This window comes from Theropithecus gelada, chromosome 14 (genome assembly GCF_003255815.1).
Source record: "Theropithecus gelada isolate Dixy chromosome 14, Tgel_1.0, whole genome shotgun sequence".
Lineage (NCBI taxonomy): Eukaryota > Metazoa > Chordata > Mammalia > Primates > Cercopithecidae > Theropithecus > Theropithecus gelada.
In genome coordinates, this window is record NC_037682.1 from 97,761,985 (window position 1) to 97,779,353 (window position 17,369).

General features: G+C 33.9%; 1 protein-coding gene across 3 annotated transcripts in view; it reads right to left on the reverse strand.

Moving 5' to 3' along the window:
- The window catches only part of KBTBD3 (kelch repeat and BTB domain containing 3), a 23,733-nt gene continuing 6,364 nt past the window's right edge, over window positions 1-17,369 (reverse strand). For 2 of the 3 annotated variants that reach the window (XM_025356013.1, XM_025356012.1), the window contains 2 exons: window positions 7,818-8,062; window positions 1-3,398 (listed from right to left, as the gene is read on the reverse strand). In XM_025356013.1, the coding sequence (XP_025211798.1) occupies window positions 1,793-3,398; window positions 7,818-8,050 (1,839 nt within the window). In that variant the 5' untranslated portion in view covers window positions 8,051-8,062 and the 3' untranslated portion in view covers window positions 1-1,792. The remainder of the gene's footprint in view (window positions 3,399-7,817; window positions 8,063-17,369) is intronic. The other variant, XM_025356014.1, reaches the window with a different exon arrangement.

The following is a 17,369-nucleotide window of genomic DNA, read 5'->3' on the forward strand; positions in this document are numbered from 1 at the left end:
TCAGTGATGAAAACAATATTTATTTTAAACATACTCTATTAATATATATGCTTAAATTAACAGTTCAGTAAATCCACATATAGGTTATTCACTGTGTTATGGTCTTTCTCAAATAATTTGTTTTCAAAGCCACACACACACAAACAAAAGCCTCCACTGAATTTTCCATTTTTTTAAATACGCAAAGTACAGAGCCAACTACTCATGTGCTTAGATAGGAAGGCCACCAATTTTACAGAATACTCCTTATAATATGTCATCTAATCAGATGACATAAATATGTCATCTAATTTTTAAACTTCATGAAAATGTACTGTAATATTCCATTCCATTTTGAAAAATACATTTGGAACTTATGGTTGCATAAATTTATATGATAAAATAAGAGAATCTTCATTTAAGTATATTTCTACTTAGGAACACACTTTTAAAGAATGTGCACATTTGAGAAAGATTAACATTTACAACTGAGTGTAGAAAACTACATTTGGTTCCAGAGAAATACAATCTACACATTACCTGAGATGTAAAGCAAGGGTCTTAAAACCCAAAATGCCTTTTATCTTTTAAACTGATTAAAGAAACATACATTCTTGGAAGGCAGAATCACCTACCTGAGAACAATGACAACAGTACTCTTACACTGTTTGGGTTAAAGATCAAACATCTTAACAGATGCAGGTTGTGAATACTATTATCAATACCAATAGCCAAGTCATTTTTTTTTTTAATTTAGAAAGTAATTCACTGAGAATAATTTACTGAAGTAGTAAACCAACAAGGTGCTTTATAGTTGGTATACATCATCACAGAAAATTGATATGGTACTAATTTAAATCCTGAAATGTTTTATGTAGCTCAAATTTAGACAAAGCTTAAGAATGCAATAATAATGATCCACTTAATTAGAGGTCAATTTTCTATGTCCTCAATTAGGCTGGAATCTAGCAGTGATACATAAAAAGTATTTTAGTACTAACATCCCAGAATCCAAAAATTTCCCATTGAGGGTTACATGCTAACATAAACTCAGGCCAGGTGTAACTTAGAACTACTAATTAAATCCAGAATGTTAATTTACTAAGATTGAACCAGAAAACGAGAGACAGAGAGAGAGAGAGAGAGAGAGAGAGCACGAGCTAGAAATTGAAACCAACTGACACTGAAAACTAATATAATCAGCAATTTTTAAAGCATTTAAGTAACTGCTAATGGCATTATAACATGGTACATTATGCTCTTAATGAAAAAATGAGTCATTAAAAAAATTAAACTATGTTTAGTGTACTGTTTATAAAGCTGGGAAAATTATTTCTGAACTAAAAAAGGGGAAAAAGGGTACCTAAAAGAAGTTAACCAGTCATCACAAATGATAGGAATTCAACAACTCATACCCGCAGTAACAAGATTCTCACCTCTAATTTATTTTTTACTTCATATAAGATGCAGTGTAATTCATTTTTACTCTCTCAAGAGATTTCTCCCATCTAAATAGTACAAATCTTTTATGGACAGAGTACTTTAAAAATTAAAGTGTCAGAGTCTGTGATTTGTAGTTTCATGTGAAAATACTAAGTATTCTGGATTTCCCAAGGTTAAATTATATTCAATATAATTTTTGGTAAAATATATTTTGTATTTTAAGTTTTGGAAAACTGTTTATTTATATATGGTGTACATACGTAATAACTAAAAGCAGGAGCGTTTTATTCCATTAAGATGTATAGACCTTTTTACCTATCATTTTGGTTAACAAGTTTACGTTACTAGAACTGGACTCGTTTTAGAATGTTCAAGCACATAGATTAGAAAACCATGGGTCTCTGTATTTATTAAACTGAATCACCTGGCAGTAAAATTCTGTTAAGGCTCTAGGCATTGGTGAAACTTCTTCCCACTCAGACCTGTTGCTGTGGTAGACCTGCACTTCATCTGTGATTTCATCTGGTGCATAATCACCACCTAATATATAAATTTTATCTTCAATTCCAATTGCACCTGCATTAAAGCCTGCACACTCAAAAGATCCTTCGCCTTTCCAAACACAAGTGTCTGGACAAAAACTATAAACCTTATAGGTGGAAAGGTCACATATATACAGTGTACAGTTTACTGGTACAGCTTTAATTAATGTTGCATGAAAAAATTGTCCAAACTCTGCTACTAGTTCAGACCACTGATCAGTTGTAGCATTATATTTAAAAAAGCAATCAAGTGATGGGTTAAAAGCATCTGTAATCTCTACCTCTGATCCAAGAACATAAATTACATTTTGGCATGCACTTGCTTCTGGATAGTATATGCCTCTGGGTAATGGGCTAACAGATATCCATTCTTTGGAAAGCGGATTGTAAGATTCAACATCTAAAAGACTTTTAATGTCCCGGGATCCTCTAGTTTTTCCACCTATGACAAATAATCTATCGAGAGCCATAACTGATGTATGCATGGTTCTTGGTGTTTTCATAGTTGATACCAAGAAGAAATCGTTTTTGACTGGACAGTAGCACCAGGTTTGATCAGTGGCATCATGATATGACTCAGCAATATGCAGTCGAACCGTTCTACAACATTTCCCTTTGCAACCACCTGTCAAGAATATTTTCTCTCCGTAACTCGAAAGACTAGATCCTGGCAAATCAATCAGGTGTGATTGCGGCAGTATTTTCCATGAATCAGTTTTAATATTATAGCAAAATGTATATTGATTTTCTCCATTTTCCTCAGTTTTGTGAATGAATATATATTTCTCAGTTGTGGATGGTCGAGCATCAGGGAAGAGTCCACCAGAACCTTGCACACACTTAATTGCATCCATGATTATGTCAAAACAGTCTGTGCTTTTGAGTAAACTCTCTTCGTTGAACAGACAGTCCTGAAGTGTCTCCTCAGATAACTGATGCAATCTTACTTTTTCAATCAAATGAGGCAGATACTTTTGCCTTGATTCTAAGTTATGTTTAGTCCAACTAAGGACAACTTTCAGTACCATTTCTTCTTCAGGAACATTTAATTCATCTGATTCCAGACATTTTTGTAATACTCCAAAATTCATCTCTAAGAAATCACTGGATTTAAATAATAAAGAAAAGTGATGTTGTACAAAGTGTAATGCATGATCAAACAAACTGGTGGAGCCATAGCTATCTGATATAGATAATAACTGTAAACAATTGACAAGATTAATACTTTTTATTAAAAAGTCACTGCAAGCTTTGGATAGGAAGGAAACTTGAAGAAATGATGACAACTGGAAGAACATTTCCACATTATCATCTGTTATTTTTGTTTTTCCAGTATAGGCATAATCGAGAAATGCTTTTACTGCTTTGGAGGACAAATTAGTAATGGTAACACTTCCATCATCTCTTTCTTTCATGTTTACTTCAAACATAGCCCTGCAAAAATAAAGAACACAGAAAAACAACAGGAATATTTTATTCCATAATTATTTTCAATATTACCTTAAGGAGGTTTCCTTACTCTTGACTTAAAATATATTTATAAAATCATGTTTTAATTGCATCCTAATATCTAGAATTATATACCATATTTATCTGCCAATAAACATATTACAAAATGCCTATATTACAAAATATGTACATTACAGCTGAGCTATAGCAACTAATAAAAAAAGACTATAAAAAGATTCAAATTTTGTATACTGATTTGATTCTTATTTATTATTAACACTATTGGGGCAAAATCTTGCTGATGGCCAGATTTCTTTATTTATGGATTAATTAGTAACAACTGTGCTGGTGATAAGTAAAATTACTTAAAATATAATTATTTAGAGCTTAGAATTTAAAAGTCTCTTTCAAATTCATCTTTGATTTCACATTAATGAAATAGAAAAGAGTACAGTGAGATACTTGATGTCTCCAATGACTCTATTGTGCGGGCGAAATTCACCAAATAAGATACATGTCTAAAAAGATATTTTATAAAGTTCTTTAGGAGAAGGGGAATGTGATCTCCTAAAACTAAACAGCAACAGTGAACTACATCAAGCAAAAAGGTGAAAAAAAAAAAAAAAGAATTTAATAGGCACTGAGAGATGGAGATAGGTCCCCAAATTTGAATAATTAGACTAGCTTGAAAGTTTTTCAAAATAAGTTTTGTTTTATTGCTACATGGTAAAGTTGACAGAATCTAAGGAACTGGAAATTTCTTTGGCTCAGTTTAGGTAAAAACATAAATTATTTGGAAATGTATTATTATGGAGCAAAACGTATTTTACTATTGGTTCTGGTTTAATAATGATTTTTATTTGTGCCAGTATTGTCCAGGATGTCTTTCTGAGCAGTGTTCATAGTTGCCCAAAGTATTCTAGGGGAAAACCAATTTACTTATCAAAGTCTACTCCAGAAGGTAATGAAATCTATTTAAAAAGTACAACATCCAACTGAAAAATACGAGGGAACTTGCAAAATGTTACATATTATGCAGGGTTTTTTAATAATGAATATCAATAGAAATATTAACCTGTGATAATAATTATATAGATTATTAAGACATCTACAGCAGTTTAGGATAATATTAAGAGTCCATATAGCCCAGCTGGCTATGTGGTCCATTGGGCCCACCTGCCAGTGTATGTAGCCTCTGCCACTTATTAGCTGAGTGGCCTTGGGGAGGTGACTTAACTTTATTGTGCTTCGAATTCTTCATCTGAAAATGGAGGTACTGGTAGTATCTATGTCATTGGGTGCTGAGAGGAATAAATGGGTTAATTGATGCAAAGTATTAGCTTTTAATGCTATCATTATTTTAAGAAATGTTTTCTATCAGATTTGATGTAGTTATAATTTACTATCAGCTTCCACATTTTCTTTGAAAAGACACATGTAAGATTATATTTCTATACTTCATCCTATTCATCTTAAAGTATCCAGTTAACATCTATCTCCAATTTACCATCTTATCATAAAGTATGTATAAAATGTTTGCGATTCCTTTTCAATTTCTTGTCACCAATGAGACCTTCCGTCTCAATAATAATTTTCATTTTCCAAAAACACTGTAAGAGGGATATTTTCATGCATTGTGCACTTTTCTGACATTTTTATTTTACACTTTCAGTACTCCATTAAGCGAGTTTGATCATATTATGAATTAGCGGCATTATAGGAGAGTGTAAACTGTCAAATGTCTATTACATATGTACATATTTTAATGTGAACTGTGTACTCACTTAATAAAGTACTATAGGTAATAAAGGATCTGATACTTTTGTTATTTATACCAGGTAGAAAACTTTAAAAATACATTGTTCTGATAGTAATTTTAAAAACTAAATAAAAAACTAGCAGTAAGCTGAACAAAGAACTATGTGCAAAAATTATGTATAAATTGAATAAAAAACAACATCAAGAAGAGTGCAGGTCTAGACATTCAAATGCCTACACAGAGTATTTTATTAGCATGAAAACATTACAGGGAAATCAAGCTGTGTGTTCACACCAGATTATTTATATTTTTGCTAGGTTTAGAAATAATAATCATAGCAGCTAATATTAACTGAATATAGTAGGTACGGTGCTAATTATTACTTATACATTATCTCATTTAAGCAATACAATAATTCTATGAGTTAAGTCCTATTTTTATAATCCTACTTTTTTTACAAATGAGGAAACTGAGGCCTGAAGGGGTTAAGTAACTTGACTAATAAAACATGTCTAGTAAATGGCAGAGCTTGGATTTAGATTTAGGGCATATGTATTAAGAGGCCAACTACTTAACCACTGTACTACATAGTGATGAAGAGGGGACCTGAAGGATAAGGGGAAAGAAAAGAGTTACATGGAAGAAAAGAGAGGAGGGAAGACACTGGTGGAAATAAGAGTGACAGAGTATAAGACAGTAAGGGCCCCAGTGAAGTTCAAAGAACAACTTTGATTACCTGAGAGAAGAAATACAAAGAATAGATGAAGGCATATAGTCAAATTAGGCAAACAGCTAGTTCAAGACTGTTGTAGGCTCCATGGCCCCAGTAAACTGTGCTGCAGTACTAAGCCATTGCTCCCAATTTCAAAGCAAGAGCCCCTACAGGAACAGGTGTTTAGCAGGAAGTATATATCAGTAAATTTATGTTTAAAAAAGTATATATCCGTAAATGTTTGTTGAATGAAATCTAGCTTGTAAGATTTACCCTAAAGGCAATAAGGGTGAGATCTAGTAAGATGGTGGTAAAAAAATAAGGGTTAAAATGAAGATTCAAAATAGTATAAATTAACTTGCATATAAAATATGCATCTTAGTATTTCTACATCTTAAACTTTATTTTTTTAATCGAGTTTATTGGAGATTTAAACCCTGCTTAATTCAAATTAAAATTGCTTTCATGAATGAACATAATGCAAAATATTGCTATTAGGATTTAAGTTTATTGTAATATAACCAGGAAGGCTGAAAATCAGGGTTTCACCAAAAGGGGCTTGTCTATTGACCAAGAAGCCTCACAGGATAGTACTACCTTGATACAATTAACACAGTAATTGCAAGGTAATGTGTCTGGCCCTTAACCTTGCAGAATCGGAAACCTGCTGTCATCATAGTGATTAGTGCAGTGTTAGGAATAGGACATTCTCTTTAGGGTGATCTACATGGGAAACCAAATTATATTCAGAAGGTTGCTTAGAATTAGAACAAGCTGAGTGCTTTTAAGAAATGCCTTATAGCTAAGAAGTACTTTTCCCTAATAAAAAGATATCTTTGCTAAGGAGAGGATAAATTTTAAATCGGTTAGCGCCTCCTCTCCCCATAATACAAGAATACAACATAGGACTGAAATTTGCTTTTCTCTCAGAGTTATTTTCTTCAAATTTTGCTTCCATTTTTGTTCAACCTGTCATCTTCTTTTTCTAAAATAATACAATACAGGGATCCCCCAAACAAAGCTGACACCATAATAAATTTTTTTTTTTTTTTTGTCCCAGAGTATTTCAAGGGATTAATGTTCCAGAGAACTTTGGTAAATGCTGACCTGGGAAGACCTGTACTTTAAAAAAAGGTAGTCTTAAAGTCTCTCCTACTAAAAAATCATGGCTGGGTGCGGTGGCTCATGCCTATAATCCTAACACTTCCGGAAGCTGAGGCGGGTGGATCACGAGGTCAGGAGATCAAGACCATCCTGGTAAACACAGTGAAACTCTGTCTCTACTAAAAACACAAAAAATTAGCCGGGCGCGGTGGTGGGCGCCTGTAGTCCCAGCTACTCGGGAGGCTGAGGCAGGAGAAGGGCGCGAACCTGGGAAGCGGAGCTTGCAGTGAGTTGAGATCGCGCCACTGCACTCTAGCCTGGGCGACAGAGCGAGACTCCGTCTTAAAAAAAAAAAATCAGTAGGTAATCTTGGTTCTAATTAGGTTTTTTGTTTTTTATTTTGTTTCTTTGAGATGGAGTCTCGCTCTGTCGCCCAGGCTGGAGTGCAGTGGTGCGATCTCAGCTCACCCCAACCGCAGCCTCCTGGGTTCAAGCAATTCTTGTGCCTCATGCTCCTGTGTAGCTGGGATTACAGGCACAGCCATTGCGCCCAGCTAATTTTTGCATTTTTAATAGAGACAGAGTTTCACCATGTTGGTCAGGCCGGTCTTGAAGTCCTGACTTCAGGTGATCTGCCTGCCTTGGCCTCTCAGAGTGCTGGGATTACAGGCGTGAGCCACCGTGCCCAGCCTAATTAGTTTTTTTTTTTTTTTTTTTAAGAATTAAAAATTACTGTTGCATGTTCCTGTGGGGGAAAACTTGAGTCCAGTATAAAATAGAACCTAATTATCCAAATCATAAAATGTGAGGCATAGACAAGGTAAAGTACCTGAAAAAGTCACTGCATGCTGCTAACACACAACGATGACATGGGATTATTTCATCTTTCATAATTATTTTGAAATCATAAAAGACGTTTTGTTCTCTAAAATTCTGTAGTACACTTAAGATTTTTTGTCCATGATCTTCTGACACAAGAAAGTTGTTTTTCTTCTCAGATGGAATTCCATTACAGGTGCTTCGTTGATTGAAAGCATATGAATTATCCATAGCCAATTCCATATGTCCTTAGAACTAGAACAAAAAAAAAATCACTGATGTAGTAGAGACCTAATGTAAGTTTCAGACTCCAAAATTTGCCCTCTTGATGTGAAATACATAAAAATAGCCACTAAGAAACATAATAAGACAGTAAAATTTGTTTTAAACATTTGTTTTCCTGACATTTAATATTAAATTCCTTTTGAATTTTCATAAATGTTGAGCTCATTGGAATAAAAGTATATTTTTCATAAGGGCTAACATTCAAGCCTATGTAACTGTGTTAAATAGCCAAATGTACAAGTTGTATAAATAGCTTATATAGGATTTCACTACATAATTAATATTATTATTATACATAAGAAGTGTTATTTCTAACATAATTATTGAGTATATGCCCAACACAATCCCCCTCTTTTCCAATCCATTCTCTTCTGGTAGCAAAGTAGCTGTTAAAATGCTGATCTTGGAGCATAAACTATATGCCTTCTGAGGTTAGACTTTTACAAGATAATTGGTTGAAAAAGATCAGTGTTAGATTGCATTAATTATTTATGGCTTTAGTAAAGAAGAAAAAGGCAAGCACTTTTCTAAGTTGGGCTATTTAAAAGTAGAAAGGAAAACCGCATATATCTTAATTAAGAAAGATTTTTTAAACATGAGGTCAGAAATCCAAGACAGGTAAAGATCAGATAATTGTGAGTATCTTGGAACTGCAAATTCAGCTCTAAACATAAAAGTTGCATTATCCAAAGCAAAGAAGTGGGAAACAGAAAGGAAAAGAGGATTGGGAACTTGGGGAGCCGGACAAATAGAAAACCTTGATTCTACATTTCTGTTCCAGTTATCACCCTAAAATGTAGGGGCTTAAGACAACAATTTATAATCTCTCATGCTCCTGTGAGTTGAGGTGATGCTTCTTGCTTGGGAGTTTTCATATAACTACAGGCAAATGGCAGCTGTGACTGAAGCCATCTGAAGGTCTGACTAGGTTACGTGTCCACTATGGTTTCCTCATTCACATTTCTTATGATTCAGCTGGGATGGCTAGAAGAGATGGGGATCTTTCTTCTTTTCTTGTTTTTTTCTGAGAACACTTCAATATTTATTGATTCATTTAAAAATAAGAAAAAAATTTATATAACTATATTCAATATATCTATTTAATATACATATTCATATATATCCATTTTATATACATGGCTTTGTATACAACTATATATAACTACAAAAATATATAAATGGATAACTAAAATAACTATTTTCCAAAACAAAAAAAAAGTTTCTTGAGAAGGGTTACATTCTTTTATATTTTTGCAAATCTCTTTAACATCTGGCTTAATGGAAGACAACTAGATTCTCATACCTGCTTCTTTATTCAATCTTTTGTGAAATCATATACCATGTGGGCACACATCTACAACCATCTTATCTTCGACAAACCTGACAAAAACAAGCAATGGGGAAAGGATTCCCTATTTAATAAACGGTGTTGGGAAAATTGGCTAGCCATATGCAAAAAACTGAAACTGGACCCCTTCCTTACACCTTATACAAAAATTAACTCAAGATGGATTAGAGACTTAACTATAAAACCCCAAACCATAAAAACCCTAGAAGAAAACCTAGGCAATACCATTCAGGACATAGGCATGGGCAAAAATTTCATGACTAAAACACCAAAAGCAATTGCAACAAAAGCTAAAATTGACAAATGGGATCTAATTAAACGAAAGAGCTTCTGCATAGCAAAAGAAACTAGCATCAGAGTGAACAGGCAACCTACAGAATAGGAGAAAATTTTTGTAATCTACCCATCTGAAAAAGGTCTAATATCCAGAATCTACAAGGAACTTAAACAGATTTGCCAGAGAAAAACAAAAAACCCCATCAAAAAGTGGGCAAAGGATACGAACAGACAACTCTCAAAAGAAGACAGTTATGTGGCCAACAAACATATGGAAAAAAGCTCATCCTCACTGATCATTAGGGTTTTCTCTTTCTTAACGCACCCTCTCCAAGTGGCTAGCTGGCGCTTCTTCACAGCATGACAGTCCCAGAGTGACTGGGCTTTTTGCATGAAGCTTGGTTCTCCCAGAGCAGGTGTTCCAAGAGGCCTAGGTGGAAGCTAGATACTGGAGAAGTAGTCTAAATTGTCCTACAGCATCAATTAAAGCTCCATTCCAGGACCAAGACAATTGACCGTTGCGCTATGCAATACAGTAACCATGAGCCATGTATAGCTATTTAAATTACTTGTAAGTAAATACAACTAAAAATTCAGATCCATCATTGCTCTAGCCACATTTAAGTGGTCAGTCATATGTGGTGTGATGAGTGACAACTTGTTTGGGACAGAGTGCCCACATTTTTGGTTAAACATTACTTCTGGGTATGTCTGTGAGGGTGTTCCAGATGAGATTAAACACTTGAATTGGTAGACTGACTAAAGCAGATTGTCCTCCCCACTGTAGCTGTGCCTCGTCCTGTCTGTTGAAGGTCTGAATAGAACAAAAGGCTGAATAAGAAATAACTCTTTCTTTCTGCCTGACTTCAAGCTGGAACTCAAACAGGAATTATACCACTAGCTCTCCTAAGTCTCCCGCTTGCTGACTGCAAATCTTGGGTCTTCTCAGCTTCCATAATCACATGAGCTAATTCCTTACAGTTTTTCTGTCTCTCTCCGTATATATATATATATATATATATATAACAAACACATATACATATATATAGTAAAAATACCTATACATATGTATAGTACAAATACATATACATATATATGTGTGTGTGTATCTATATATATCCCTTTGGTTCTGTTTTTCTGAATAAGTCAGATTAATACATCTGCCTAGTGACTACTATATTAAACAAAGCAAATATAAAACATTCTCATCATCACAGAAAAGTTCCACTGGATAGCCATTATACTGTGTGGAAAAATAGTGTGCCTGTGTGAATGTGTGTGTGACTGTGGAGGTGTGTATGTGCCTGTGTGTGCAGGAGAAACTAATAGGTTGTAATTGGCAGTACTGCTGGAAATCTAAGTGACTTGTAGAAATCATTTTGTGTGTAGCGTTCTGAGTAACTGTGAATAGGGAGACATATTAAAAATGAGAGTGGGTATCATGGAGGAAGAGAGATAATGAAAGGCTTGGAGGTTAATTCTGAGGAAAAGGAACTAGAGAAAACAAAACCAATACCGATGGGTGAAGATGAGGGCAGAGAAAGAGAGCAAGAGAGACAGACAGTGCCAGATTGATTTATTATAAGCTCACATGATAATAGAGGCTAAGAAGTCCCAAGATCTATAACTAGTTAGCTGGATACTCAGGAGAGCTGACAGTACAGTTTCAGTACAAGTCCAAAGGCCTAAGAACCACAACAGCCAATGGTTTAAGTTTCAGTCCAAAAGTTGACAAGCTTAAGACCCAAGAGGAGTCAATTTTTCAACTTGAGTCCAATGGCAGGAAAAGACTGATGTATGTCCCAACTCAAATAGGCAGGATAAATTTCCTATTACTCAGTCTTTTATTCTATTCAATTCTTCATTTGATTGGATAAGGCCCACCACACAGGAAAATGTGATTTACTTGGTCTCCTGATTCACATGTTAATCTCATCCAGAAATATCCTTACAGACACGTTCAGAATATCTGACCAAATGTCTGGTCACCAGATGGCCCAGTCAAGCTTATAAATGAAATCAACTATCACGACAGTTCAAGTCTTGACTTAACAATGTTGATAACATATGACCTAGGATGGAAAAAGAGTATTTCAAATTAGAGTGAGGCATAAAGACAATTATACTCGGCTAATGTCCCAGGACTAATTCTTTACCTCACAAGTCATCTTCATAAGTCACTTATAAGACTGTTTTTAAAACTACGCATGTTTTATCTCCTTTTCTAATATTTATAAAATACACAGATGTGACATATTAGCTTGTATAAAAATCATATATCTTCCCAAGAGTATGATATAATGTTGTTAAATAAGATGGCTATTAGCCTGAGATTACCTCCATAACAAGGCCTCTTATGTAAGAGAACTGAAACTTAACTTGGAAACATTTATTGTAACTGACTTAAAAACCAAAAACAAGCCTTAGCCAATCACAGTCAACCAACCTACTGGTTACAAATAGAGAATTTCCATCAGACAATATCCAAATAAGGCAAATGCCTAGCTGTAGTCAATCAGGTAATTTCTCTACTTTGTTTCCATGTTCAACCTATAAAAGCTTGCTGGTCACACTGCTGGAGTAGAGCTCTCTGAACCTCTTTCAGTTTTGAATGCTACCCGATTCATGAATTGCTCTTTGCTCAAACTCTGTTAAATTGTATTTGTCTAAAGCTTTTCTTTTAACAAAGTGAAATGAAAAAAAAAGGAGGGCATTAGAATCAGGCTTGAGTTCTAAGGCTGGTTCAGCATTTAGTTGTGATACATTTGAGGCAAATAACTTCTAATTTTTTATTATTATTTTCATCATCTGTAAAATGCAGATAAACTGTATCTATCTAGTTGTGTTGTTGAGAATATTTTTAAAAAACACATAATTGGCTGGGCGCAGTGGATCACACCTGTAATCCCAGCACTTTGGGAGGCCAAGGTGGGTGGACCACGTGGTCAAGAGATTGAGACCATCCTGGCCAACACGGGGAAACCCCATCTCTGATAAAAATGCAAAAGTTAGCTGGGCATGGTGGCGCACGCCTGTAGTCCCAGCTACCCGAGAGGCTAAGGCAGGAGAATCGCTTGAACCTGGAAGATAAAGGTAAAGGTTGCAGTGGGCCGAGATCGCACCACTGCACTCCAGCCTGGTGACAGAGATTCCATCTCAAAAACAAAAACAAAAACAAAAACAAAACAAAACAACAACAACAAAAGTAATTTAGCATATAATGTGTATAAAATAAGTGGAAGTTAAGGCTTATTTTCTAAGAAATTTAACAGAAAAGAAAAGAAAATCATTTAATTGACAATAAGTTTACACTTATAAAATGGTGGAGGAAGGGACAAGAGAAGCAGCTGGGTGTGGTGGTGGGCACCTGGGGTGGTGGGCTCCCAGCTACTTGGGAGGCTGAGGCAGGAGAATCACTTGAACCCAGGAGGCAGAGGTTGCAGTGAGCTGAGATCGCACCACTTTACTACAGCCTGGGCGCCAAGAGCAAAACTCCGTCTAAAACAAAAAAGCTATTCAAAGAGATAACATTTATAAATTATTATAGCTAAATCAAAATTAAGTTCTAAAAAAAGTTCAAGTAAGCCACAGGAGATAGAAAAAAAAAAAAAAACAGAAATAAAAACAGAATAAACAGAAAACAGAAAATAAATTACAGACTTCAATACTGACATAATAATAATTGCACAAAATGTAAGTGGTCTACATACACTAATTAAAAGACAGATTACCAGAGCAGATTAAAAAGTGACCCAACTTTATGCTTCCTACAAGTAAACTGACTTCAAATATAATAAGTAGGTTAAAAGTAAAAGGATAGGAAAAGATATACTATGCAAGCATTAATTAAAATAAAGCAGGCATGGCAATACAATTACAAGATAAAGCAGACTTGAGCAAGGGAAAGGAATGTTATGTAATGTCCATCCACCACCAAGAATACTAGCAATCAAAAATCTATATGCACCAAATGATACAGCTGTAAAATATGTGAAGTAAAAACTGATAAAACTGAAAAAAAAAAAAAAAAAAAAAGACAAATCCACTATCATAGCTGGAGACTTCAACACTCTTCTCTCTAAAAGTAATAGAACTAGACAAGAAGTCAGTAAGCATATAGAGCTCAACAACACCATCAATCAACAGAATCTAATCAACATTTATAGAAAACTCCACCTAACAACAGCAGAATACATATTCTTTCCCAGTGCTCATGGAACATATATCTAGATTGACCATATCCTGTCCCATAAAACAAACTTCAAATTATTTAAAAGAATTGGAATCACACAGATTATATTCTTTCACCACAATGAAATCAAACCAGAAATCAGTAACAAAAAGATAACATAAACATCTCCACGCACTTGGAAACATAATAACACACTTCTAAATAATCCATGCATCAAAGAGAAAGTTTCAAGTATAATTTAAAGATACATTGAACTGAATAAAAACTAAAATACAATATATCAAAATGTGTATGATGCCGCTAAAATAGTGCTGAGAGGAAAATTTTTAGCGTTAAGTGCTTACTTTACTACAACTCACCCAATATGAAACATATAATTTGAACAGCCCTGTAACCATTAAGGAAATTAAATTTACCAAAAGTTTAAAGAAGAATACCAGTTCTACACAACTTCTTCAAGAAAACAGAAGCAGAGGGAAGATTCCCAACTAATTTTATGAAGTGAGTATTATTGTGGTACTCCAAAGACAGTACCCAAAACAAACAAACAAAAACCAAAACCCCATACTATGGACCAATATACTTCACAAATATAGATGCAAAAATCATTTTAAAATATTAGCAAAAAAATTCAGCAATATATAAAAGGCATTATACATTATGGCTAAGTAAGTTTATTCAAGGATGTAAGGCTGAAAAGTATTTGAATACCAATTAGTGTAATTTATCCTATTAGGCAGCTAAAGAAGAAAAACCACAAGACCATATCAATTGATGCATAAAAACTGTTTGAAAAAATACAACACCCAGTTATGGGAAAAACTCTTAGCAAAAGAGAAAGAGAGGGGAAAAGTTCCCCCTTCTCAACTTAGTAGAGAAAATCTACAAAAAACCTATAGATAACACTATGCTAAATTATGGAATGCCTTCCCCCTAATATGAGGAAAACAGCAAGGATGTCCACCCTTACCACTGCTATTCATCAAAGTTCACACTTATTTAGAAATGTATTATTCAGTTTCCAAGGGAATGTAAGCTCTAGCAAGCACACTAAAACAAGAAAATTCAATAAAAGGCATATACATTGGAAAGGAAGAAACAAAACTGCATCTATTTGCAAATTCCGAGATAGCCTATATAGAAAATCCAAAGGAATCTACAAGAAAAAAACCTCATAGAACTAATCAGCAAGTTCAGCAATGCCACAGGACACAAGAGCATCACAAAAAAATGAATCATATTTCTATATACCAGCAAAAAACACATAGAAACAAAAATTAAAACAAAAACAAAAATTAAAAGTATAACAGTTCAAAAAAAATAAGTGAAAGAAATACTTACGTATAAATCTAACAAAACATGCACAGGACTTGTATGCTGAAAAATATAAAATGCTAAAAAAATCAAAGAAGACTAAAATGGAAAGACATGCCATGTCTGCAAATTGGAAAAGTCAACTTAATAAAGATGTCCCCTTAATTCCCCCTAAACTTATATAAAGGTTTAACACATTTTTTATCAAAATCCTGGCACAATTTTTTGTATATACAGATGAGATTACTGTAAAATTTACATGGAATGATAAAGAAAATAGAATATCTAACACAACTAAAAAGAATAAGAATGAGGGAAGTATCAGTCTACCTGATTTCAAGACTTACTATAGTTATGATAATCAACACTGTGTAATATTAGTGAAAGGAGAGACACATAGATCAGTGGAATGCAATACACAATTGAGAAATAGCCCCACACAGTATAGCCAAGTGACTTTTGACAAAGGTGCGAATGCAATTCAATGGAAGAAAAAGAATCTTTTTTAACAAAAAATGCTGAAGAAAATGGATATCCACAGACAACTTTACTTTATGTAAAAATTAAAACAGTTGATAGATTTAAACGTAAAATATAAACTTTTTAGAGGCAAATACAGAAGAAAATCTTTGTAACCAGGGTCTCATTTAATGAGCTCTTAGACATCAAAAGCACAACACATAAATGAAAAAAATTACTAGATTGGACTTTATATCAAAATTATATTTTTCCTCTGTGAAAGTCCCTTTATTTAAGAGGATGAAAAGACAAGCTATGAGCCAGGAAAAAAAAATTGCAAACTGAATCTGATAAAGAAATAATATATAAAGAAATCTGAAAACTTACCAGTAAAAACACCAAATAATTCAATTTAAAAAATGCGCAAAAGGCACAAAGAGATATTTCACCAAAGAGAATATACAGATGGCAAATAAGCACATGAAAAGATGTTCAACATCATTAGTCATTATGAAAATGGAAATTAAGACTGCAATGAAATATCCCTACCCATCTATCAAAATAGCTAAAATAAAATATAATGACAACACCAAATATTTGAGGGCTTGCAGAGACACTGAATCACCCATACACTGCTGGCAGAAATAGTCTGGCAGTTTCTTAAAAAAACTAAACATACACATACCATATTACCCAACAATCATGCTGCTGACCATTAGAAAGAAAAGCTTATGTGTACACAATAGCCTCTACATGTTTCATAATGCTTCATTTGTATAGCCAAAAGCTGAGGGCAACCAAAATGTTGCACAATAGGTGAAAGAGTAAACAAATCATGGTACATCCATACCATGGAATACTACTCACCATTAAAAAGGGACAAAGTTTGATACACACAATTTAGATAGGTTACAGCAATCTGCACATGTGAGAAAATTACAAGAAACTACACACAAACATTGTACCAAGGTCAAATTCCTGGTTTTGATCTTTTACTATTATTATATATGTACCCATTTGGGGAAACTGGTTGAAGGGTACATGGAAATTTTATCTTTACAACTTGTTGTGTAATTATTTTAAGATATTAAAAGATAGCAAAAGATCAATTCAGAAACTATTTTGATGTTCCAGCTTTCTTCTTGCTCAAACATAGAAAATGCAAATAAAACATAATTTTTTAATTGGTATGAAATCATTCCTCTGTATTTTAAAATAAGTAGTAAATAAAATAGGAAAAAGGTAACTAAATGAGATACTTCCAAAAGAATAAAAACTATATTTCTGCATAGTGGCATAGGTCCTGAGAATATCAATTTTTAAGACTCTAACCACAAACACTTTTTAATTAACTTTATTGTCATGAAAATCACGTATGTAATTTAGATCCTATGTTGGATTAAGTCTATTGAGCCTCATGGTTCATGAATAAGTGGACCACATGATGTAAACACAAAGTTATTTTTATTCCTATAAATAGTAACAAAAACAAGTTTTACTAGAAAATTTCAAGTATCCTAAAATAATGTATAAGAATCACACAAACCTATTCACTTTCGTAACACCGTTTTAAAAAGTCTGCCGGCCGGGTGTGGTGGCTTAAGCCTGTAATCCCAGCACTTTGGGAGGCCGAGGCGGGTGGATCACAAGGTCAGGAGATCGAGACCGTCCTGGCTAACATGGTGAAA